This window comes from Salvia miltiorrhiza, unplaced genomic scaffold, assembly GCF_028751815.1.
Source record: "Salvia miltiorrhiza cultivar Shanhuang (shh) unplaced genomic scaffold, IMPLAD_Smil_shh fragScaff_scaffold_156_1, whole genome shotgun sequence".
In the NCBI taxonomy this organism is placed as follows: Eukaryota; Viridiplantae; Streptophyta; class Magnoliopsida; order Lamiales; family Lamiaceae; genus Salvia; species Salvia miltiorrhiza.
Genome location: NW_026651427.1, coordinates 148,190 through 174,568, shown reverse-complemented (window position 1 = coordinate 174,568; position 26,379 = coordinate 148,190). Strand labels below are relative to the sequence as shown.

Below are 26,379 nucleotides of genomic sequence, written 5' to 3'. Positions count from 1 at the left end.
AAATCGTAACTACCGGATTAACGCGGGCGGCAGCCGCCGCCTACCCCATTCGCATCATGCCACTAAATGAACGCAGGCAGCCGCCGTGAGGCGGCGATGGCCGGCTCGAGAAACTTCAAAAACATCTCCTTTTCTTCCCAAAATGCACGAGAACCTGATAATCTACAAGGACAACACCAGTGCACGAAAAACCAACGAGCAAGTATAAAATGATATCTAAAAAACCTAGAGCATGCTCGAAAATGCACCCAAAATATTCACAAAACGCGTCCAGAAATGAGGTAAACAATGTCCATGGTTTCCACTTCTTGCTTCATCTTCACAGTTTCATACATGTTGAACTCTTCCTGAACTCCATCGAACTCACATGTTAAAACTCCAGTCTTCATATCAATTTTGGTTCCAGCGGTCATCATGAACGGCCTTCCCAATAATATAGCATTCTCTCCAGCTTTAGGACCGGTATCCAGGACATAAAAGTCGGCGGGAAAGATCAAATCCCCCACTTTAATCAGTACGTCCTCTACTACACCTTCAGGATAGGCGTTGGATCTGTCGGCCAACTGTATGACCACACGGGTATTCCTTAATGCTCCGATGTTCAACCTTTTATAAACGGCCAGTGGCATCACATTTATGGAAGTTCCCAAGTCCATCATTACTTTATCCATGTTTGTTCCACCAATGTTGCATGGAATGGTGAACATTCCCGGATCCTTCCGCTTTGGGGGCAACTTTCGTTGGATCACAGCCGAAACACTTTCGCCCATCACATATCAGACTTCTTCCTCCATCTTTACCTTCCTTGAACAAAGGTCTTTCAAGATCTTGGCATACTTTGGAATTTGTCTGATGGCATCGAGTAATGGTATGCTCAGTTCCACTTTCTGGAACATCTTCATCATTTCACTTGCGTCTTTCTCTTTGGCCTTCTGTCTTAGGCATCCTGGGTAGGGTGCCTCGGTTAGATTGCTACCACCAGCTTGTTCTGTAGTTAGACCTGCACCGCCTTCCTTCACGTTTTCTTTGATTAATTCAACTTCAGCTAACAACTCTTTTGTATCTTCCTCTCCTTCCACGAACTCCGTTAGGATCACCTGAGCTTGTTCTCTGGGATTGATCCTCATGGCTGGGAGTTTACCGGCATTTTCCTCCAGTTTGGCTACTGCTTTCGCCAAGTGATTGATCTGATAAGAAGGTTGTTGCACTAGAAAATATAATTATTGATCCACAGAGTATCGAGTGTCATCGGCAGTGGGATCACATTTATCTACACAAGGTTGAAGATGAAGTATTTGCAAGGGTTGCAAAGGAGCAACTTAAAGAGCATGTCCCTTCAAGAATAAATGTGAAAATCCTTTAGTTTTTTATACTCTTGTTATTTGCTTTGCTCTTGTCTTTATTATGTTTATATAGTAGGTTTTGGTTTATATGAGTTTTTATTTTTATTTTCGAATGTTGGTGGTTGCTTTATATCTAGATTTTAAATATCTCTCTTCTTTTGTATGAGAAGATTTTTTTGAAACAAATGTTAACTTTTCTTATTTTTTCTTCCCTCTCTTGTTGGTTATAATTAATGTTTGAATCTTGTTTAGAATTCGACAAACAAAATATAAACCTGAATTCAAGGATTTCATTTTCACCTTTTGATTAATTTTGGTATTAAAATGCCCCTAAATTTTTACATTTCGACATTTTAATATTTTACTGCGAATATTAGAATTATCGTTTAGTTATAGAAAAGAGTATGTTAATTCTCTTTCATAATTAAAATTGTCACTTAACATGAGTGGTGAGCATGAAAATGTTAATTCTCTTTCATTAATTAAATTATTATACATTATTGGAAATCATATGAATAAATAGTTCTCCCTCCGTCCGCGATATTGTTTTCACATTTGTCATTTCGGTCCGTCCGCGATGTCGTTTCCACTTCCATTTATAGAAGTAGGGTCCACAAACTTCCACTCACTGCTAGTCTACTACTATTATCCACCATTTTTTTAAAAATTCACGCCGTCCACAATGTGGACACAATATCGCACATGGAGGGAGTATATCATAAGTATATATTAATAGTTTTCAATCAATCAAGTAATAGAACAAGTTGAAAAACCAAATTTCTCTCAGTTAATCATTCATTAATTCAATATTTTTTTTAAATTAATTTTTATTAAAAAGAGAAAGAGAAAAAACGAACCAAGAACCCTTGAGTGCACAAACAACAAACTAAGGGCCGAGCCTCATTAAAAGTAGCTCGGAAGGGAAAAAGAGTACTCGTCTAAACAAGGAGCTGTGTGGGAACGGAAGTGAGACAACTTCAGAGATTCCGGCCGAACCATCACCCCTAAGCAGCTCGGTTCCCGAACACATCAAAGCAAACCAACAAAGGAGAACAAGCAAAGAACAAGCAAAAACACAACCAACCAAAAAGGAACCAAAATGAAAACCAGAAATAGCACGACACCAGCCACAACTAGCGAAGCTAAAAGGAAAATCAGCAGACCAAGAAAAACCATGTAAACGGAATAAGTAGGAACCATCCCAACACCAACAGACAACCGAAACCCCAACGAAGCAACCGCACCTGTCGCGAGAAGCATCCAACCTATTCGAAACAAACACTAACACCTTAAAGCACCATTCTAACAAAGCTATGGGTAGAAAAATCACGAGCCACCGCATGTTTAATATCGTCAATCGCATAAGGCCACCATCCCTCTTGTCTATCATCATTGGCCATTATGTCCGCGGGGTGATTTCCTTCCCGAAAGATGTGAGTAACAATCAAAGAAAAACCATGAAGACGACGAAGAACCTGCTTCCAGGAAGCTAAGAAACGCCAGGGAACATTCGTGGAGCGATTCTCCAACAACCGCACCACATACATCGAATCGGACTCAACCCAAAGATGAAGCCAGCCACGATCATGAGCAATATTAATAGCAGTAATAACCGCGAGAAGCTCAGCTTCAAAAGCAAACCCACTACCACCCTTGATGTGAAAACAGCCACGGACATAAGCAAAATTATCCCTAAAGACTCCTCCCGCGGCAATACGACCAGGAGCCCCTTTAGCAGAGCCATCGGTGTTGACCTTAATCCAATGAGTCACCGGAGGCCACCAATAAACCTCCACCATGCGAGGGGGAGGAGCAGCTCGACTGCCAATTCCAAGACTTCTAACAATCACGTAGTCAGTCCAATTATTCTTGATGGTACCAAGCCGTGAAAAATTAGAATCCATCTCTTTAAAATAAGCTTTAACAAAAGTAAGAATCGACCGAGCCTCAAAACGGAGATCATCGAAAACAATCGCATTCCTACAGTCCCATATCTTCCACAGGATCGAAATAATGCCTCCTTTCCAAAAAGCCAAAATTTGGGGGCTGAAGCAAGCATTCCAAGCCAGCACTAAAAAAGTGTGAATATCCAAGCAACTTAACAGATCCGTTTTATGAAACCAGACCAGAAACGTTTCCCAAATGTAACTAATCCGAGGACAGCTCCACATGATATGCTCAATGGTTTCAGCATCCATATAACAAAAGGGACAACCATTAGGAGTGACCATACCTTGTCTAACGAGAGTATCCAAGGTTGGAAGACGCCCATGAAGAATCCTCCAGCATAAGATTGAACGACGAATCGGAATGTACGGTTCCCAAATCCATGTCCCCCATTTCACCATAGTGTAACGATGACAATTCTTGGAGAAGGCTAAAGCCGCCGAGACATCCCCCTTGAGCGAATGCTTCCAATATCTAGAATCTTTTTCCTCGCTCATAGGAATCAATAAAATATCAGCCACCACCTCAGGGAAATAATTCACAAACGAAGGCGAGAAATGCCACAGACCATCGTAGTAGTAATCTTTCACAGAGAAATGGAGAAAATCATGCATGTAGTGAGGAATTTTGAGCTTATCCACCAAAATGTAACCCAGCCAATCATCCTTCCAAAAATAAGTATTAGCACCATTATTGATGCAAGAGTAAGAATCAACCACCAAGGGATCAATCTCTTGTTTCACGCCGAGCCAAATAGTCGAATTAGCAATATTTTGCTTAGCATAGCTGAAGGTCGTGAGGTATCTGGACCTCATAATCCGATGAGCCCAATCATCACCTTTTATCATCTTCCATGCCAGCTTCATCAAAAAAGATTTATTCATTAAGGTAAAAGAACGAATGCCAAGACCACCTTCCTCTTTAGGAGCGCACACCCGTCTCCAACTAACAGAACAACGCGGTTGCTGATCAATGCTGCCCGTCCAAATGAAATTACGACATTTACGGTCAAGCGAATGCAATAACGATTTAGGCCATTTATAAACCATCATCGAATGCACAATCGAACTCTGAATCACAGACCTCACCAAACATAAACGGCCTGCGATAGACAGTTGAAGACCTTTCCACCTTGCAAACTTTTGGACAATTTTATCAAAGATCGGCATGAGATACGAGGCCCGCGGACGACCAACAAATATAGGAACTCCCAAATACGTCATCGGAAGATTCCCCACAGAGAAACCCATGACACGCTGAATAGCCCTTCTCCTATCCGTAGTCACGCCCCTAGCGAAGTAGAGATTCGATTTCTCCTGACTGCAAACCTGACCAGAAATCGAACCATAATAATTCAGAATTTCCTTGATCTTTCGAGCATTACGAACCGTAGCAGTGCTAAAAAGGATAATATCATCAGCATAAAATAAGTGTGTTGGAAAATTAGTGGCCCGACTGAAACCCATCGGACTAAGGTGTCTCGATTCCACACAACTGCTGATAAGGTGACTCAGGACGTCTTCCGCAATCCCAAATAAAATCGGCGACAACGGATCACCCTGCCTAACCCCACGAGAACAAGAGAAGTACCCCGAAAGCTGACCATTGTAAAGAATGGAGAGCCGGGCAGAGCTAAAAATGATCCAAATCCAATTGACGAACTTCTCATGATATCCATTCGCTCTCAAAACTTGCATAATGAACTCCCAGCGAATGGTGTCAAAAGCCTTACGAATGTCAATTTTGCAAGCCATATTCGAACCCCGATTCGTACGTTGCATCGAGTTGAATCCCTCAGAGCTGAGCATAATGCAATCATGGATGTTGCGACCACTAATGAAACCAAATTGGTTATTAGAGATATGAGTGGACGCAATCCTGCTAAGCCTTGACGCCAAGATTTTGGAAATGATTTTAAAGAAGAAGTTCGACAGAACGATGGGTCTCAAATCAGCAACAGTTGAAACATCCTTCTTCTTTGGGATAAGAATCATTGTACTGGAATTGCAACCAGTAGGTAAATAAGAAGACCGGAAAAAAGTTTGAACAGCACTGACGACATCCGTCTTAATAATTTCCCAGCAAGTCTGAAAGAAGGAACCAGAGAAACCATCAGGTCCAGGGGCACTATTAGCGTCCATTCCAAAGACCTCCGCCGCAATCTCACTCTCCGCAGGTATACTGACCAAAAAATTATTCTGAGCATCCGAAACCGCCAGATCAAAAAGCGCCTCAATCTCCAAAGGGTCAGCGCTCGGGCTTCCATCATCCATGAAAAGAGCCGAGAAGTGCCTGATGATATGTTGCTCAATAATACTCGGATCATAGACATCCACACCATCAATATTCAAGCGAGTAATCAAAGTATTCCTCCGTTTGAATTTTATCATTCTGTGAAAGAAAGTCGTATTTCTATCCCCATCTTGCAACCACGAGGCACGGCTTTTCTGTTGAAGAAGATTATTTTTTCTAGAAAGCGCAACATTAAGCTCAGCTTGCAAACGAATCTCCTCATCGAAGAGCTCATCAGTATATCCAGTTTCAGAAATCTGGTTCTGGGTGACCGCCAAATGATTCTGAAATAGACCAATCGAATTATCTACGTTGCCAAAAACATCTTTATTCCAGACCTTAATATCATAACGCAGCCTCTTGAGTTTCAACATAACACACAGAATAGGGCAGCTAGTGTTAACAGCAACCATCCACGAATTCTTCACCATATCTAAGAACGAAGGATGAAGGGTCCACATATTCAGAAATCTGAAGTGTCTTATGCCAGATGGAGTAACCTGACGGCACTGCAGAACTAACGGAGAATGATCAGAGGTGAGCCTCGGAAGCGCCGTGGTAACAATCGAATCGCATAAATCAGCAAAACCCTTGGGAAAAAAATGCTCTATCAAGGATAGATTCAACATGACGGGGAAAAAACCGACGTCCAGACCAGGTAAAGCGAATCCCTTCAGTTGGAGATTCAATGAATTGAGAATCATCAATGAAAGCGCAGAAGTCCAAGCATGAGCTTCTTGAAGGGGACCTAGAACTGATCCTCTCATTAGAGCCTTTGACTGCGTTAAAATCACCAATAAAGACAGTATTACCTGACGTGAAATGTAGAAGATCATGCCAAAGTTGACGGCGGAGGATCTGGTCATTGGCTCCGTGTATAATAGCTACACGGAAGTTGAAAGTTTGCCAAATACAATCAACGATCACAGATTGGTCAGAGGAAAAAACCATGGTTGCAATCACATCAGGATGAGCAAGAACCCAAATGTTCGAACTTTTAGATGCTCGACAATTTTGATGAATAGGCACCATATTTAAAGAATTCCAGTAGCTCTGCCTCACCTTACGAAACGCCTTCTTAGGTTCAATCAAACCCAAGATAACAGGAGAAAATGAGCTACAGTGCTCCTTAAGTAACCGCTTGGATTCGTCCGTCAAACCACGGACATTCCAGGCGATGATATTCATGAAGATTGATTGAAATGGGCGGAGGAGCCTCCGCATCTTTCCACCTCAGCCGACCAGCTTTCACGGGCGACATTCTCCATCGCCTGAATACAGTCTTTCTTGCTATTGTCAATAACAAAAGCTTCCGGATTATTGCCAGCATCTCCAGCTTTTCGAAGACGATGTTTAATACTCTCCTCTGCCTGTTTTGAGATTTGTTCCGCTGCACGATCTGCGAGCTGTTTTTTTGAAGGCCTACCGCGCCGCTTAGCTGCCATACCCGAAGTAATTGGCTCCTTAGCCAATGCCAGAATTTGTTCCAATCTCTGAGCCTTCATAGCATTCTCAAAAGCAACCGCATCAGTTGGTTGCTGTCGGGAATGAATTTCCTCACTTATAACATCCGCTTCAATTGTTTCCTCCTCTTCTGAACTTTCAGAAACATAAACTTCAAGCGGCCTATCGTACACCGATGTCTCCACAATGTTGGTGATAGCGTCCAACATATCCGGCCCTCTGATATCCTCATTATTCCTCAACTGAAATCTAACATTCTCACCACTGATTCTGTTCTTAGCATTTTCCTCCTGCTCCAACAGATGAGGCGAAGAGCCTCGATGCGAAGGCTGCGCAACCTTCTGAGGTGTAGATCTTGGTTCATTGTCCTCACCGGAACCTTGCTGCTGTACGCGCGCGGATTTATCAGTTATCTGCTCAGCCTCCAAGATTTGTAACCCAGTTTCTTCACCTCTCAGGTTTTCCAACACAGCAAAAGTGTTTCCAATCGTAGTCCCCGAGCACTGCTTATCTTTAACCGAATGTTGCTGAATCTGTTGATCGCCGACAGGTTGATTTCTATGCTCATGCAAGGCGGCTTCATGTTCGTTGTTCGTAGTCTGAATATGCTGAATTTCTTGCCATTGTTTTCCCCTTGGTTGTTGCGTGGCAATCTTGACGTGAGTAGTTGTCTCGTCAGTTTCCTTTTGAATAGCTGTGAAACATCTATCAGGAGAGTGTCCTGTTATTTTGCACCTGTTGCAGTAAAGTGGGAGCTTTTCATAAGTGAACTCAATATAAAAAGCGAAATCTCCTTCATCAAAAAGAAGAGTAGTAGGAAGAGGTTTAGACATATCTAACTCGACCAAGACCCTCGCAAACTGTCCAAAATCCTTCTTCACTGAAGCTGCATCGATTCTAATGGGATGCCCAATATATCTCGCAACTCCAGCCAGCACTTCCGCGTACCAATATTCTATCGGCAAATAGTGTATTCTCACCCACACATTAGCCAACGAAGAATGCTCCTTGAAGGGATCGAAATTCCTTGACCATTCCCTGAGTCGAAGATGACCATTAAAAAGTTCCCTAGTGTTTTTAACCTTGGCACAGGTTTTGTCCGCCTCACTTTTAAAAACCAAAGTGTAGTAGCCTTTTCCAAGGGGAATAAGTTGCCAAGAAGAAGCAATTCCCCATAAATCATTCAACTCCTTTTTTAACATCATTGCCGGCTTCGGTTTTTCACCTTTACGAAGCAAAAGTCTTCCTGTCAAAGCATATTGAAACTCCGAAACTTGTTTGATAAGAAGATCTTTGGGCATTTTGAAACAGAACTGATCACCCTCCTTCATGGGACATAGTGCATGAAAGTTATGAGCAGCTACGTCAGAGCGTCGTTGCCCCCTGTTAGAAGCCATCTCCGCATAGGATTTGTGGGCATCAATCTTCTCTCCCATATCAGTAACTTGTTGACGAACCGAATTCGTGGGAATAGTTGTCGAAGAGAAAGCCTCCGCCCCATTAGGGTTAGGATTGGGATTCCCTTGTGCTTGCGTAAGGGAAGTACCATCCGGAACCACAAGCGTACGTTGAGGTCCCTTTGAGCCATGAGAAAAGACCATCATTCCAGACTGTTCGTTGGCGTTGTTCAAAGCCAAATTCGGATTAGCAGAAGTAGCAGGCGAAACCAAACTAGGGTGTTTCCTTGGGGAAGAAACATGACGAGCATTCGGGTTAAAATTGTTAGAAACGAGTGGAAGGTTCAGGCCCCCTTTGCCCGACATGATTCAGCAAGAGAGGACGCCGGAATGCGAAAAAGAAACCACAAAGCTTTCACTGGCATTTCATCAAACACCTTATAGGCAAACACAAAAAAACCTAGAAATTGATTTCACCTACCAGAGTAGCATCGATCCAGGCGAGCAGCAGCTCCAGCGGCTTGTGGCAGCTGCACGTCGGCGTGGAGCTCAGGCGTCGAGCTCGAGCGCCGCTGCTGCTGGGACGACCGGACGAGCGAGCCCTGCTGCTTCTGGGACGAGCTGCTGCGTCTGGGAGTGGGTCTGCCGCCTGCTGGTGGGCAGCTGCGCCGGCGCCGGTACCGTGGGGACAAAGGTCTGGAAGCGGTGAGCTTCACCGACCGGTCGCGAGAGAGTCCGAACTCTGATGCGAGAACAAATTCAAAAAAAATTACTGTTCATGCTACAGTATTTCGCTGATCTTGCTGCTGATTTTCATCTTCCTATCTTCATTAATTCAATATTATACATTCATATTCAGCTTATATCGTGTTTTAATTTTTGCTTAGAGTTATGTTCCAATTTTTATGTAATTTGTTATTTACCATTAGTTTACGTAAATGAATCACACATTGAGGCGTAATCTTTCTAGTTAAATATTTTCTAGTCAATCTGTAAGAGTTCAGAAGGAAACTAGTGTTGTATCCCGTGCGATGCACGATAAGAGCATTATTTAAAAAAAAATATGTATAATAAAATGTTGATAAAATAATTACTAACAAAACTAATATCAAGAGAGAGAGAGAGAAAAATAATTGTATTAAATATTATATTATCAAACAATTAATTTTATTAAACTCTAATCGGGATCATATATAGCTGAGAATGTCCAAACAATTAAATATATAAAAAAAAAAAAAAACTAATATTTGATTGTTAATAAATTCGAGCCCGTCAATAATTTACAAATTTATTAATGGAACAAAGCCTATGTTCTATTCTAATTTTTGACAAATTCAAAGTATTTAAAACACATAACCGATGTCAAGTATATTGTTGAATATTTTGTTTAGTAAGTAATTACATGAATACCATTTCCCCCACAAACATAATATCTTACTTTATTGCATTTCGTAGAGAAGTTACTTTTCATTATCAAATCTGTAATATAATAACTATTTGAATTTTATGAAGTCAAAAATAACAATTCGACTAAGCCTAACAAATAATTAGGAGGCGTTTACTTTGAATGATTATACTTGATAGACAAAAATAGTAAGATTAATCCATTGTTTATTTTGTTGGATTGCAACTTTGGGATATCCCAAGACCCTTGATTATTTTTATCATTCAAGCTAGTTTTGCTTGATTCTTATCCCGTGAAAAGGGTGAGATTGAAGTTACCTCACTCTTAAGGATAAAAATACTCAATCATCCATCTTATCAATCATGCAAAGTAAACATCCCCTTATAGTATCAAATATAGCAGATGGGATCCTCTGTCCCAAAATATAGTGTGTACCACGTGTATTACTCTTCATTTCTTTATTTTATAAATTGTTTTTTATAAAAATAAAAATTATTATTATATTATAAACTATAATTAGTATTTATCATTAAAAAATTAAAATTTAAAAAATTATATACTCTAACTTTGAATTAATGAACCCAAATAATCTATTATTAATTCAAATAAAGATTAAAAAATAATTATAAACCCTAAATGGATGAATGAGCCCTTGTTAATTATCTTTATATTACTCCCTCCGTCCCGGCTTTTGGTATCCAGTTGAGAACGGCACGGGTTTTAATAAAGTGATTAATGTGTTGTGAGTGGAATAAAGGTCCCACATTTTATGTGAGGGTTAAAATAATTAAAGTGGAGTAAGGGCCCCACCTGCTTTTACTAAAAATAGAAATGGATACCAAAATGTGTGACGGCCAAAAAAGGAAAGCTGGATACTAAAAGCTGAGACGGAGGGAATATATAAAAGCATAATAACTCGAACAAAGCATTCTTCCTCCTGTTTTATCAAAAGCTCCTACAAAGCATTAAACAAACCATAAACGCACCAACTTCCAGAATATTTAGCTCAAATATAGCACAATCAAACCCTAAATTAAGAACAATTAGGCATAAATCAACCCCCCCCCCACACTTAGCCTTTTGCTTGTCCTCAAGCAAAATCAGTATGAATCTAAGGAAGAGAGCGTTTCACAATGATTATTTCCATCCAAACATTCAACAAGTCAATTCAAAATTTTCCATTTAACACATATCTCTCAGATCATGCAAGTAACTTAAAGTTTAAGAAACAACACAGCGGTAAAGCAAATAATTCGATCATACCCAATTCTCCGCTGGAAGTGAATTCCCTAATGTGATCGCCTTTACAATCATTATCTTCATTTTTCACACTTTGTGTGCTTAATCACTTAAATTTCGACAGTTGAGCCATAATTCGTGAAATAAAACCATTCGGATGTAATCCAAAGTCTTCTCATGTGGTTTCCCATGCTCATAGTTAAACTAGCGGAGCAGAGACTCAGAGCTGTCATGATTTTCAGAGCTGGCCAGATTTTCAGAGCTGGCAGAATTTTCAGCAATCAAACATTTCACAGATAAGGATACGATCGTAGGCAATCACAATGATAACACTCCCTCTAGCATCTACCGGACAAATCACGTTTTATTTACTTACAACCGTGTTGCAACAAAACTCATAATTCTTTGCACAATCAAGAGACATATATCTAGGGCTGGGAATCGGGTCGGGATCGGGTACCCTACCCGAAAAAATCGGGTACCCGACCCCGATTAAGCCAGAAAATCGTTACCCAACCCCGACCCCAAAAATTAATCGGGTACCTTAATACCCGACTCGGGTACCCGAGTCGGGTATTCGGGTATCCTAAATTACCCGGTCAAAATTACATTTTTCAGGTCAAATTGTGAAATCAGGTATTTCGGGTATTAGGGTACCCGAATTACCCGATTTTTGCTTAATCGAGTATTCGGGTACCCTAATACCCGATTTTATTTAAAAAAAACAAAAATGTAACCCCTATTTTCATGCTTTGCCCTATATAATCTTGTACATTTTCAATTCCCTGTTTTAACAAATAATATATAACATCAAATCAAAAATCAACAACCACAAATCTCAACTCTGAAGTCTAAAATTTTAAATGGAACGAACGTCTAGTACCCACGTCTAATACACAAAGTCACAAACAAATGTCAATGACAAAGTCTAGTACACAACTAGATCACAAAATGATGTCCATAGCTACGAGCCTACGACTACGATGCACGAGTTACACTTTGCTCTGTCTGACTCTGTGCCGCCCTCGAATCACCATGAGTATAGCTATGGAGCACTGTAAGAATTAAGAAATTGAAATTGAAGTAAAAATAAACCAAACAAAGTAATGTAATAAGTAATAATATGTAGAAGTGGAATAATTAGAATGAAATGTAATTACCCGATTCAAACTCCTGCTGTTGTTTTTCTTCTGAAACGCCTTCTTCATCTTTTTTATCAAAGTTGGTAGATCTTAACCAATCCTCAGCACAAATCAAGGCCTCAACCATTTTCGGCGCCAAAGAACTTCTATACGGATAGAACACGTCCACCCATACTAAATGCACACTCTGAAGCAACACTAGATATGGGGACAGCTAAGATATCTCTGGCCATCTCAGCAAGTATAGGATACCGTGGAGTATTGGTCGACCACCACATCAAAATATCAAACTGGTCGACGTCATTCTTACCCATTTTGTGTTTCTTCTCAGTGAGGTAGATGGTGAGCTCGTTTGCATCAAGATCATCACAATCTTCTTCACTCTCTTGCAATGACACAAGGCTAAGTGCACTACGACGTTCCGACCTCCTCTCTCTAACTCCTGAAGATGTAGAAGCACTTGCTTGTGGTCGAGATGTGGGTGCCACCTGATGATATGTCTTATAAAGCTCAAATAAGTCCTTCAATAAGCTTGTCACCTCACTCACCAAAACAGCAGCACGTTCTTGACCATACACCGACTTGAAGCATTTCTCAACATGCTTCAACTTTTGCCTAGGGTCCAACACAGCAGCAATATAAAGAAGCCTGTTCATATTAGGATTTGATTCGACATCCTCCAACCAATATTTTCCAATCTTCGCCCTCATCTTGGTAGCCATCGAAGAAACCTCAAGATCTTCAGTCACCTGCAACTCAGCAATAAGATCAAATATATCACACATCTCAACAAAGTAGAGGTGTGAAGTGGCATATGAAGTCCCGGATGCAAGAAGAGTGAGGTCGTAGAATTTCTTGAGGTATTCTATGATCTTCCTAACATTCACCCCATCGTTTGTTGTTGCATTGTCTAGTGTGCAACAAAGTAATCTCTGCAAGCCCCAATCCTTCATCGACGTCACAATAGCCTCACCAATATCAACGGCTTTGTGACTAACGATCTTGACAAATGTAATGATCTTCTTATGTAATCTCCAATCCTTACCAATGAAGTGGGCAGTAACATACATAAAATTGGTGTTGTTTAATGAAGTCCAGCTATCTGTGGTCAATGAGACCCTACCCATGCCCTTCTTGGTAAAGAAAGTCTTCAACCTATCTTTCCGCTCCAAGAAGATCTTCACACAGTCAGCTCTGATCGTTTGCCTTGTAGGAATTTGGAACATTGGGCAAGCAGCAACAACAAATTTTTGGAAGCCCTCCTTTTCCACATGTGTGAATGGGAGCTCATCAAGGATAATCATCTCAGCCAAAGTGAGTCGAACAAACTTCTGATCAAATTTCCAAGCTGACAATGAGCTAGTTCCATCCGTGCTGGCAGGTGTGAAATGCAATACAATTTGACCTTCCGTTGTATTTTTATGCTTTCTAGAGCACGAAATAGTGTGGTTCTTGAGGCCATTCGTCCCATTACGGTATGAATCGGCGCAAATTATAACTCCACATGTCTTGCACTTCCCCTTGCGCGTCTTCTCCGGAGGATCACCTTCTTCAACCCACATAAGTGTGAAAGCTTTCCAATGATCTGAGCGTGCACTTCCTTTCATTTTCTTTGATACACCACTTTGACATCCGGTTTCTATTGTTGCTTCCCCGTCTTCACCGATAGGAATATCCTCTAACCCATCATCATCCATATCATCATTCATATCAATAGCGTCTTCCTCAACACAATTACTATTGTGAGAATATGCCATAACAATGTAGCAAACTACAAAATAAGTAAACACACTCATTTAGTCATTTAGACACTGAATTCATAAATAAAATTGTCATAATAGCTCAAACTAATTTAGAAACAATCAATCAAGCCAACTGAAATCAATCAAACCAATAATAGATATGATGAAATCAATCAAACCAATCAATACCAAATGAAATCTAAAGCCAACTGTACCAAATACCAATCAAACCAAGCAAAGCATATCCAATCTAAAGCCAACTGTACCAAATATGAAATACCAATCAAACCAAGCAAAGCATATCTAAAGCAATCAATAAAAAAAAATTCAATCTGTATCAAACTATCAATAAAGAAGATATAGTGCACAAATGAAATCACCAATCTGTATCAATACAACCCCAATATCGAAAGGAACCAATCAAACATTCAAACTAATCTAAATTCTGAACTGAACCTAAGTAAATATAGATATAGTGCACAAATCTACACATAACACATTGAGTCATTTAAAAAAAAGGAAGAAGAAGAAGATTCAGAAGAAGAATAAGAATCGTACCTGGGGAGTGGGGACGGCTGGCGGTGTCTGCTGGGAGCTCGGAGGCGGCGCGGCTGCTGGGACGATGGAGGCAACTGCGTGGCTGGGTCGACGACTCGCGACGGCGGCAGCTGCGTGGCTGGGAGGCGGGCGGGACTCGGACCTGGCTAGGGACGACTCGCGAGAGGCCGCTGCTGGGTCGTGGCAGCCGACAGGTCGCGGGTGGGACGACGGAGGCCGGCGCCGGTGCGCCGCGCGAGGAGGCTGGGGGATTAGGGCGGCCGGGAGTTCAGCAGGGCGTTTGGAACTTGGAAGTTTCAAGTTTAGAACAGAGGGAGGCGGGCAGCAGGGAACAAACTAGGGTTAGAAGTGTTTTCAAATTGATTAAATTAATTAAATAATTTAATATATATTTAATAAAAAAAACCGGGTAATTAGGGTATACCCGATACCCGATTTTTCCCCACCCTAAATACCCGATCCCGAACCCGAACCCTAATTTATCGGGTATAGGGTACCCGATACCCGATTTTTTCGGGTCGGGTAATAGGGTACCCTATACCCGAACCCTATCTTCCCAGCCCTACATATATCAAAAGCAAAACCAGAATAACCACCATTCAATCACAAACCCGAAATTCTCATCAAAAACCATCTCTTCCACACATTCATAACAATTAGCAAGCATCCAAGAACAAGCTAAGAACAGAGAGACCAATCGCCCAAATGAAAGCATGCACGCATCGAAACAAGTCACCCCCCACCACACACTTAAAGTATGCCATGTCCACAAGGCAAAAGATAGAGTTAGAAAAACGTCCCTGAATATCGGCACTGAAAAGCAGAAGCACTGTGGAGAGGCGGCGAAAATTAGGATTTGCGGTAGAGTGTAAATGTCAGCGCTGGCGGCTCTCTTCAGCGCTGGCGGCAGCGTCAGAGTGGAAGTTCAGAGCTGGGATTTCAGAGGGGAAATTCAGTGCTGGGAAAGGACTCTTCTGCCTAATAAAAACAAGAACACTCCAAAAAGATTAAACCAACACCAAAGGCATCAAAACAAGAAACACAAAAGAAAGCAAAGAAACACAGAACAAAAAGAAACGAAAAGCAAACTAAGAAAAACAACATGGGTTACCTCCCATGCAACGCTAGTTTTAAAGTCGTCAGCCCGACTTAAAGAAACCCTTAACCAAAGTCACTATGAAGCGTCAGCTGCATTAATCCCTGTGAAAACACGTCCTTCTCTATTTCAGCTGCGGGTCCTCTTAATGAGCAAACAGCGCTCATCACATTCAACATTATCTCAACCCATGGGCCAGATCGCAAGCTTCCTTCTTTCTTCTCCTCCAAGAGCAGTACACCCTGCAATCCTTGTACGACACCATCATTGCATTCCAGCACGTCAGCCCATTCTTCCGTAACGGCTGTGTCCTCTTTCAAGTTAGTCGATAATTCTTGCACTGCATGAACATCGAGTTGCAGCTTGTCCAAAAATTCGTCTTCAATGGCCTCCTCATCTAGCAGGTTATCAAGAAACTCCTACATTATTTCATCTTCTTCCGAGCAGGTGCTCATCGAATTATCCTCAGCATAATTTTGGCAAGTGCTCACCAAAGCTAGCGGACTGGTCAGAGCTGGCGGGCTGGTCAGAGCTGGCGGGCTGTTAGCGCTGAATATTTCCACTTCTTCCTGCATATAATTATCAACCTCCTGCAGATTGTCAAGAAATTCCTGCACAATACATTCCTCTTCCGCAGGGTCAAATATCTCCACGTAAGAACAATCATGCAATAAAGAAGTAGAAATAGCAGGCTTCTTATCAAAAATAGAGAACGTTACCGATCTACCTGACCCGGCCATACTCAAAGTTCCAGATCCCACATCAATGCGAGTCTGGGTAGTAGCTATAAAAGGCCGGCCAAGCAGAACAAGATGGTCGTTCTTTCCTCTAATGCCTTTTCCTGCATCGAGCACCACAAAATATGTCTGCACCTTGATTCCTCTTACCGTTACTTCGACATCCTCCAAGAGTCCACGTGGCTGCTAATAGAACCGTCAGCTAGCTGAAGTCTCATCTAAGTGCACTTCAGCTCATCATCCTTCCTGCCCAACCTTTGAAAAATATCAAACGGCATCAAATTGACTGCCGCACCCAAGTCTAACATTCCCGAGACCTCTCCAGCTCTACCCAAACCAATACCAAAAATGAAGCTGTCTGGATCTCCTTGCTTCGGTAGTGGTTGGGTTGGATCAACAATCGCTGGTGGCAGAGGTGGGCTGGGACGTTGGATAGCTTTCGATGGTCGATATGGCGTAGTGGACTTGTGAAGTTTCAGCTCTGGCGCTCTTCTCAGCTCTGATACCCTGGTCTTCTCTAGCGCCCTTGTCTGCTCTGGTTCCCTTATCTGCTCTACCAACCTTGTCTGCTCTGGTATCCTTGGACCTTGACAATGCTGGCGGTGTTGTCTGCTCTGGCAGAGCAGTAATAGCTAGAGCCTGATGAGCCTGCAAAGGCTGACCATGAAGTTTCCCGGGCTGCTGCTGCTGCAGCTGGTTCAGAGTTCCCGACAGCTGCCCCACCGTAGTCTCAAGGCGTTTGATCGTAGCTGATTGAGACTCCATGTTTTGCTTGATCATCTCCATAAACGATTGCATCGTCTCCTCTAAGAACGACTTCTGAGGCTGAACCTGCTTTTGATACTGTGGAGCATTCTGAAATTGTTGAGCAGGTTGAAAATTCCCTTACTGCTGATACCTAGGTGGATATTGTAGGGGCTGCGGTGTATAAGGAGGCTGTTGACCTCTCCATCCGCTATTGAAGTTTTGTTGGCCTTGATTATAAGTTTGCCCAAATTGCGGTCTGCTCTGAAATCATTGCGCTACATAAACTTCAGTTGCACCCTCTGGAGTAAAATCGCCCATTCTGTTGCATTCACTAATTCCATGGCTAAAATCACCACAGATTCCACAAGGCTATACGCTCTGCACCGGGACAGGAAGAGTTTCCATCTTGCTCATCTTGAGCTGTTGAACTTCTCTCATAAGTGTAGCCAACTGTTTCTACAGATCATCGGTCTGTGATACAGCACTGGCCTCAACCTTCTTTCCACGGACTGATTTCTGCTGGGAACTCTCAGCTAAGGTTTTGAATATTTCTTTTAGCTCGTCTGCAGTGTTCCTAGCTATGTTCCCTCCTGCGGTGCTGTCCACCATGAATTGGGCAGTCTGCACAAGTCCGTCATAGAAAAATTGCATCAACATTACAGAAGTTAGTTGATGCTGCGGGCATTGGCGGAGGAGCTCTTGAAATCTCTCCCAAGCCTCATGAAAGGGCTCGTCCGTTCCTTGGATGAAATTCATTATTTGAGCTCTAATCTCTTGTGTCTTGTGATTCAGGTAATATTTCAACATGAATTTCTCACAAGTTTCTCCCCAAGTGGTGATGGAGTTAGGCGGCAGAGATAGCAGTCACGTCCTCGCCCGATCTTTAAGTGCATAAGGGAAACACTTAAGCTTTAACTGATCCTCCGTGAGATTTAGTAGTGGGATGGTTTGCACTTGAGTGCAAAAATCGCGAATGAATTGCAGAGCGTCCTCGGCATCTCGTAGAATAGAGGTAGCAAACTTGAATCATTCGGCTTCAAGTTGTAGTTTCTGACGGCGGTAGGGAGCACAATAGCCGAGGTGTTAGTGTCACCTATGACGGGCCGGGTGAAGTCTCCCATGTATTGTGGATTATTCTGCGCCATCTCTTCTTTTTTCTCCTTTAAGGTCTGCTCTGAACGGTCAGAGTCAGATTCTGCTTCTTCCTTCCTTTCTATGGTCTGCTCTGTATAGTCAGAGTCAGAGTCAGAGCCAGAACCAAAGTAGAACTCGTCTGCTCTGTCGGCACCTTTCCGTCAGAACCAGAGTAGAGAACGCCTGCTCTGTCACGATCCCTTCCTTCAGAGTTAGACTCAGATCCTTCCTCTCGATCATTCGGAAACAAATCCTTAATGTTCTGTCTAAGCACACCACTGGTCCGATTAATGTTATCGACGTAGGGCGTCAATTCCTGATTTAAGCTTCGGCGACCCTGCATACACAACACTTAATACATGGTCACGGATCAAACGCACCGGCGGGAAAAAGTAACGAAAACAAGAAAAAGTAAATAAATAAAGGAAGTAAAAATAGAAAGAAAAGTGACACAATTAAAACGCCTAAAACCATCCCCAGCAACGGCGCCAAAATTTTGACTCAACCTAAAACACCTCTAGATTGACTTGCAATAGGACAAGGATACTCTAGCAATGGTAAGTTGACCCAAAGTCATCTCTCAAGGAAGATCTTAAAGGGCCTCTAATTGTATCACAAGAAAGCGGTAAAAAAGGATTGAAAACTATAAAATTAAACTAAAGCTTGTAAATAAAAACTTAACTAGAAATTAAACTTAAGAATTATCTAGGCGAAACTTAAATACTTAAGCATAAATAAATTACTAACCCTAGGCAAAATTAAACAGTAAAGTAAAGTTTGATTATTCTAATTTAACTAAAGCTTGTAAATAAAAACTTAACTTAAAATTAACTAGGCAGAAAAGAACAAAGCATAAATACGAAACAGAAATAAACTATTAAACCTAGGCAAAATTAAAAGCATAAAGTAATGGCGAGTTGAATTTAAACGCTACTATGCTACGAATTTAAATAACTTTAATTAAAATTTCTAATCTAACTAGACATAAACGAAATTGCATAATTGAAAGCAAAGCATAATTCAAGTAGAAACTAGTAAATAAACGTAATTAATAAATACCGAAATCGTCTCGAGAAGCAAATATGTAACTTGATTACAACTCTAAACGAACAACTAACTAAAACTGAATTGAAAACTAACTTAAAACTCGAAACTAAAGAACCATGAAAAACGAGAATTAAACTAAAGATTGTTTTGATTGCCTAACATCAAAGCTACTCTTGTTCTGAAGGCTAAAGATTATTTCTCATGAAGAACATTAAGCCTTATATATAGACTACCGATCAACCTTAAAAACCCTCAAAACGGCCCATCAAAATTGGGCTTAAAAGATAAGCATCAAGGCAGCGTGCACACACAGGGGATTGCACTGGATAACTTGCTCGGCAAGTTTTGGCAGTTCTGGCAAAGTCATGGCAGCTCTAGCGAGTTATGGCAGATGACTCAACCTAGAACACCTCTAGTTTGACTTGCAATAGAACAAGGACATCCTAGTGATGGTAAGTTGACCCAGTGTCATCTCTCAAGGAAGATTTTTAAGGGCTTTTAATTATGTCACGAAAAAGCAGTAAACTTAAGATTATTTAACTAAAACATGGAAAGTAAATTAACGTGAATTTAACTTAACTAGGCAAAAAGGAATTATTAACTAATGCTTGTAATTTAAACTTAACTAAAAACTTAATCTTAAAATTATCTAGGCGTGAAACTATTAAACCCTAGGCAAGAATTAAATGAACTTAAGTAAAGAATTAACTAGACAAATTGAATTTAAATAACTTTAATTAAAACTTCTAATCTAATCTAACTAGGCAGAAACCAAAGTGCATAATTTAAAGAACGCATCATAAAAACGCAGAAGTAAATTTGCAGAATTTAAAGAAAGCATAAGTAAAAGCAAATAAATAAACTTGATTAAAGAAATACCGTAAATTCGTCTCGAGAAGTAATCTGTCACGTAATCACAACTCTAAACGAAAACTAATCTAAAACATGAATTGAAAGAACATAAATCAAAACTAACTAAGAAAGCAATAAAAACCTAACTTTGGCTAACTAAGCGTGAACTCAAAATTAGGGCAAAAGACGTTCGTTCTTTGATGCAAAACAAAGCCCTTATTTATAGACTTCTCCTCAAAGTTGCCATCCAAAGCTGGACTCCTAAAGGTAATAGAATCATGTATGATAAGGTAACTCCAGCTGGCGTGTTCTTCAAGAAATCTCCTCCTAGCGAGAATTAACAATTCTGCACGTTCAGCTCTGAAAAGGGCAGTGCAGAGCTGAAAGTCAGCTCTGGCGTCAGGGCAGAGCTGGAAGTCAGCTCTGGAAATTTAGCTCTGGCGAAAGTAACACTGCACTGGAAGGCGAACTCTGGTGCATCAGCTCGGGAAAGGTAGTCAGAGCTGAAAAGTCAGCTCTGGCGAGATGGGCAGAGCTCGCAGCTCAGTTCTGCCGAGATGGGCAGAGCTGGAAAGTCAGCTCTGGCGAGAAGGGCAGAGCTCGCAGCTCAGTTCTGGCGAGATGGGCAGAGCTCGCAGCTCAGCTCTGACGAGATGGGCAGAGCTCGCAGCTCAGCTCTGGCGTGATGGGCAGAGCTCGCAGCTCAGCTCTGGCGTGATGTGCAGAGCTCGCAGCTCAGCTCTGGCGCGATGGACAGAGCTCGCAGCTCAGCTCTGGCGACAGAGCTATGCTCTGCTACAGTGTGCTCTCGCAGCTCAGCTTTGCAGTACAGTGCTGGGCTCGCAGCTCAGCTTTGTGGTACGGTGCTGGGCTCGCAGCTCAGCTCTGCGGTACGGTGCTGGGCTCGCAGCTCAGCTCTGCATTACAGTGCTGGGCTCGCAGCTCAGCTCTGCATTACAATGTTGGGCTCGCAGCTCAGCTCTGCACACCAGAACAGCAAAAAAAACGCCAAATTCATCCAAATTCTCCAAAATTGCACTCTTCCCTCCATAAAACCTAAATCTCCTGCAAAGCATAAAATAAACCATAAAACGCACCAATTTCTAGAAGATTTAAGTCAATACATGCTCATGCAAACCCTTAAAAAATAGAACAATTAAGCATAAATCAACCCCCCACACTTAGCCTTTTGCTTGTCCTCAAGCAAAATCAATATGAATCCTAGGAAGAATTGGGTTTCAACGATGCTTATTTCCATCCAAACATTCTCAAAGTCAATTCAAAATTTTACCAACAACACACATCTCTCGATCATGCAAGTAACTCAAAGTTTAAGAAGCAACAAAACAGTAATGTAAGCAATTCAATCAGACCCAATTCTCCGCTAGAAGTGAATTCCCTAATGTGATCGCCTTTATAATCGATATCACCAATTTCACACTTTGTGTGCTTAAAATTTCGACAGTTGAGCCATAGTTCGTGAAATAAAAACCATTTGAATATAATCCAAAGTCTTTTCACATGGTTTCCCATGCTCATAGTTAGACTAGAGGAGCAGAGACTCAGAGCTGTCACGTTTCAGAACAGGCCAGATGTTTCAGAGCTGGCAAAATTAGAGCTGATTTTCAGCGTTTTTCACAGATAAGATACGATCGTAGGCAATCACAATGACAACACTCCTTCTAGCATCTACCAGACAAATCACGTTTTACTTACTTACAATCGTGTTGCAACAAAACTCATAATTCTTTGCACAATCAAGAAACACATATTAAAAGTAAAACAAGAATAACCACCATTCATTCACAAACCCGAAATTCACATCGAAAATCATGTTCTCTTCCACAAATTCATAAAAATTAGCAAGTATCAAAGAAAAAAACTAAGCATAGAAAGATTGATCTCGCCCAATTTTTGAAAATAAAAGCAACAAAACACCCCCCACACTTAAAGCATGCCATGTCCTCAGGGCGGAAAAGAAAAATGAAGAGTGTAGAAAACGTCCCTGATTATCGGCATTGGAAAGCTGAACCATCGTGAGAGGCGGCGAAAAGTGAGGTTTGCGGTCTTGGGCAGCGTAGAGACGGCAGCGCTGCACTTGGCAGGGCAGCCTGGGCAGGGTTGGCAGCGCTGAAACTGGGCAGCGCAGGATTTGGGCAGCGCTGAATAGAAAACATGAACACCAAGCATCAAAGCACCCGCAAAGCAACCAAAGACTAGGAACGAAACAAAAACGGAAAAAAAAAAAAAAAAAAAAAAAAAACAAGACAAACAAAAACAAAAACTAAACCAACGGTGGGTTGCCTCCCACCAAGCGCTAGTTTTAGAGTCGCCAGCCCGACGTAGAGGATCCCTTAACCAAAATCGCTATGAAACATCAGCTGAATTAGTCCTCGTGAAAGCACATCATCCTCCAGTTCAGCTGCGGGTCCTCTTAATGAGCAAGCATAGCTCATTGCGTTCATCATTCTCTCGAACCAAGAGCTATGTCGAGATCTCTCCTTTTTCTTCTCTTCCAAAGGTGGTGCACTCTACACTCTTAGCACGGCATCATCCTTGCATGGCAGCACATCAGCCCGTTCTTCCTCAACGGTTGCATCCTCTTTCACGGTTGTTGGCACCTCATGAACGGCATTAACGTCGAGTGGAAGCTTGGCCAAAAACTGATCTTCAATGGCCTCCTCATCGTGCAAATTATCAAGAAAAATTTGTATAATTTTGTCCTCTTCCGGGCTAGTGCTCTCCAGCACTGGCGAACTGGTCAGGGCTGGTGGACTAGTCAGGGCTGGCTGAATGGGCAGAGCTGGGCTCGTCAGGTCTGAGCTCTGTAGGGCTGGACTGGGCAGCGCTAAACTTGGCATGACTGGACTAAGCAGCGCTGGACTGGGCAGCGCTGAACTGGACAGCGCTGCACTTGGCAGAGCTGGTGTGGTGGTTAGAGCTGGAATGCTAGGCAGAGCTGGTAGACAATTGTCAGCGCTGAAAATTTCCACTTCTTCCGCATGGTCAGAAATCTCAATAAAAGAACAAATATGCATTAAAGAAGTAGAAATAACAGGCTTCTTATCGAAGACAGAGAACGTTACCGATCTACCTGACCCGGCCATGCTCAAAGTTCCAGAACTCACATTAATGCGAGTCTGGGTAGTAGCCATAAAAGGTCGGCCAAGCAGCACAAGATGGTCGTTCTCTCCTGCAATGCATTTCCCTTCATCGAGCACCACAAAATCTGCCAATACCTTGATCCCTCTCACCGTTACTTCTACCTCCTCCAAGAGTCCATGTGGGCGGGTTATAGCTCCGTCAGCTAGCTGGAGTTTCATATTTGTGCATTTTAGCTCATCCTCCTTCCTGCCCAATTTCTGAAATATAGCAAACGGCATCAAATTGACTGCCGCACCCAAGTCTAACATACCCGAGAACTCTCCAGCTCTTCCTAAACCAATACCAAGAATGAAACTTCCTGGATCTCCTTGCTTCGGTAGTGGTTTGGTTGGATCTACAATCATTGGTAGCAGAGGTGGGCTGGGACGTTGGACAGCTTTCGGTGGTCGATATGGCGTAGTGGACTTGTGGAGTTTCAGCTCTGGCCGCCTGATCAACTCTAGCCGTCGGGTCTGCTCTGGCTGCCTTCTTGACAGCGCTGGAATTGGCAGCGCTGGACTTTGCAGGGCTGGAGGTTGCATAGCTAGAATTGGCAGGGCTGAATTCTGCAGAGCTGGATTTTGCATAGCTGGATTTTGCATAGCTGGAGTATGCAAAGTTGGATTCGGCAAAGCTGAATTCTGCAGCGCTGGATGTTGCAGGGCTGGATGTGGCAGGACTGGATTCGGCAGGGCTGGATTTCTCATCTGCTCTGCTACCTTCATCTTCTCTGGTACCCCTGATCAGCTCTGGCATCCTGGACAGCGCTGGCGGTGTATTCTGCTCTGGCAGCGCAGTAATGGCCAGAGCCTGATGTAGCTGGTTCAGAGTGCCTGACTGTTGCCCCAGGGTGGTCTCAAGTCTTTTTATGGTTGCGGACTGAGATTCCAAATTCTCCTTGGTCATCTCCATGTTTTGCTTGGTCATCTCCATAAACGACTGCATAGTATCTTCTAAGGCTGACTTCTGTTGTGGAGGATTCTGAAATTGTTGAGCAGGTTGAAAATTTCCTTGCTGCTGACCTCTCCATCCGCCATTGAAGTTCTGCTTGCCTTGATTATAATTTATGCTCTGCGCAGGGACAGGTGCAGCTTCCGTTTGGCTCAACTTGAGCTGCTGTACTTCGCGCATAATTGAGGCCAATTGTTTCTGCATCTCAAACTGGTGCGTTACAGCGCTGGCCTCAACTCTCTTCCCACGGACTGATTTTTGTTGAGAGCTCTCCGCTAAAGTTTTGAATATTTCCTTTAGCTCTGCTACAGTCTTCCGAGCTATGTTACCTTCTGCAGTGCTGTCCACCATAAATTGGGCAGTTTGCACTAACCCATCGTAGAAGTATTGCATTAACATCACGTTTGTCAGCTGATGTTGTGGACACTGGCGGAGGAGTTCTTGAAATCTTTCCCAAGCTTCATGTAAAGGCTCGTCCGATCCTTGGGTGAATTCCATGATTTGCATTCTAAGCTCCTGTGTCTTGTGGCTGGGATAATATTTAAGCATGAATTTCTCACAAGCTTCTCCCCAAGTGGTGATGGAGTTGGGCGGCAGAGTTAGCATCCACATCCTCGCTCGATCCTTAAGTGCATAGGGAAAGCACTTGAGCTTTAATTGGTCCTCCGTGAGATTCAGCAATGGAATGGTTTGTACTTGCGTGCAAAAATCACGCATGAATTGCAGGGCATCCTCACTCGGCATCCCGTGAAACACCGGCAGCAAACTTGAGTCATTTGGTTTGAGATTGTAGTTTCTCACGGCGGCAGAGAGCACGATCGCTGAAGTGTTTGTGTCTCCAATTACAGGCCTGGTAAAGTCTCCCATGTATTCCATGTTTTGGGCCATCTCCTTCTTCTCCTCGTTTGTATTCTGCTCAGTGCTGAAATTAGCTGGGCTGGCCTGGTCTGCGCTGGAGTTGGCAGAGCTGGCAGTGCTGAACTCGGCAGCACTGGCAGTGCTGAACTCGACAGCGCTGGCAGCGGCAGCGCTGAACTCGTCTGAACAAACACTAACAAACAGATCAAACGCACCGGCCAGAAAGAAAAGTAAAAACAAAACGTAAAGTAAAGAAAGCAATTAAAAATAGAAACGAAAGAGACACAACTAAACGCCTAAAATCTTCCCCGGCAACGGCGCTAAAATTTGACTCAACCTAGAACACCTCTAGTTTGACTTGCAATAGAACAAGGACATCCTAGTGATGGTAAGTTGACCCAGTGTCATCTCTCAAGGAAGATTTTTAAGGGCTTTTAATTATGTCACGAAAAAGCAGTAAACTTAAGATTATTTAACTAAAACATGGAAAGTAAATTAACGTGAATTTAACTTAACTAGGCAAAAAGGAATTATTAACTAATGCTTGTAATTTAAACTTAACTAAAAACTTAATCTTAAAATTATCTAGGCGTGAAACTATTAAACCCTAGGCAAGAATTAAATGAACTTAAGTAAAGAATTAACTAGACAAATTGAATTTAAATAACTTTAATTAAAACTTCTAATCTAATCTAACTAGGCAGAAACCAAAGTGCACAATTTAAAGAACGCATCATAAAAACGCAGAAGTAAATTTGCAGAATTTAAAGAAAGCATAAGTAAAAGCAAATAAATAAACTTGATTAAAGAAATACCGTAAATTCATCTCTAGAAGTAATCTGTCACGTAATCACAACTCTAAACGAAAACTAATCTAAAACATGAATTGAAAGAACATAAATCAAAACTAACTAAGAAAGCAATAAAAACCTAACTTTGGCTAACTAGGCGTGAACTCAAAATTAGGGCAAAAGACGTTCGTTCTTTGATGCAAAACAAAGCCCTTATTTATAGACTTCTCCTCAAAGTTTCCATCCAAAGATGGACTCCTAAAGGTAATAGAATCATGTATGATAAGGTAACTCCAGCTGGCGTGTTCTTCAAGAAATCTCCTCCTAGCGAGAATTAACAATTCTGCACGTTCAGCTCTGAAAAGGGCAGTGCAGAGCTGAAAGTCAGCTCTGGCGTCAGGGCAGAGCTGGAAGTCAGCTCTGGAAATTTAGCTCTGGCGAAAGTAACACTGCACTGGAAGGCGAACTCTGGTGCATCAGCTCGGGAAAGGTA

General features: G+C 42.1%; 2 protein-coding genes across 2 annotated transcripts; both read right to left on the bottom strand.

Moving 5' to 3' along the window:
• Positions 1-257: 257 nt before the first annotated feature.
• On the bottom strand, positions 258-770 carry LOC131002629 (uncharacterized). The gene has a single exon (XM_057929090.1). It carries the CDS (start codon positions 768-770, stop codon positions 258-260), a length of 513 nt encoding a protein of 170 aa, XP_057785073.1.
• Positions 771-776: 6 nt separating this feature from the next.
• LOC131002628 (uncharacterized) lies at positions 777-6,770 on the bottom strand. The gene is made up of 4 exons (XM_057929089.1): positions 6,531-6,770; positions 2,674-6,466; positions 2,451-2,608; positions 777-1,187 (listed from the first exon to the last, which is right to left on the bottom strand). Exons 1-4 carry the CDS (start codon positions 6,768-6,770, stop codon positions 777-779), a joined length of 4,602 nt encoding a protein of 1,533 aa, XP_057785072.1.
• Positions 6,771-26,379: the final 19,609 nt, after the last annotated feature.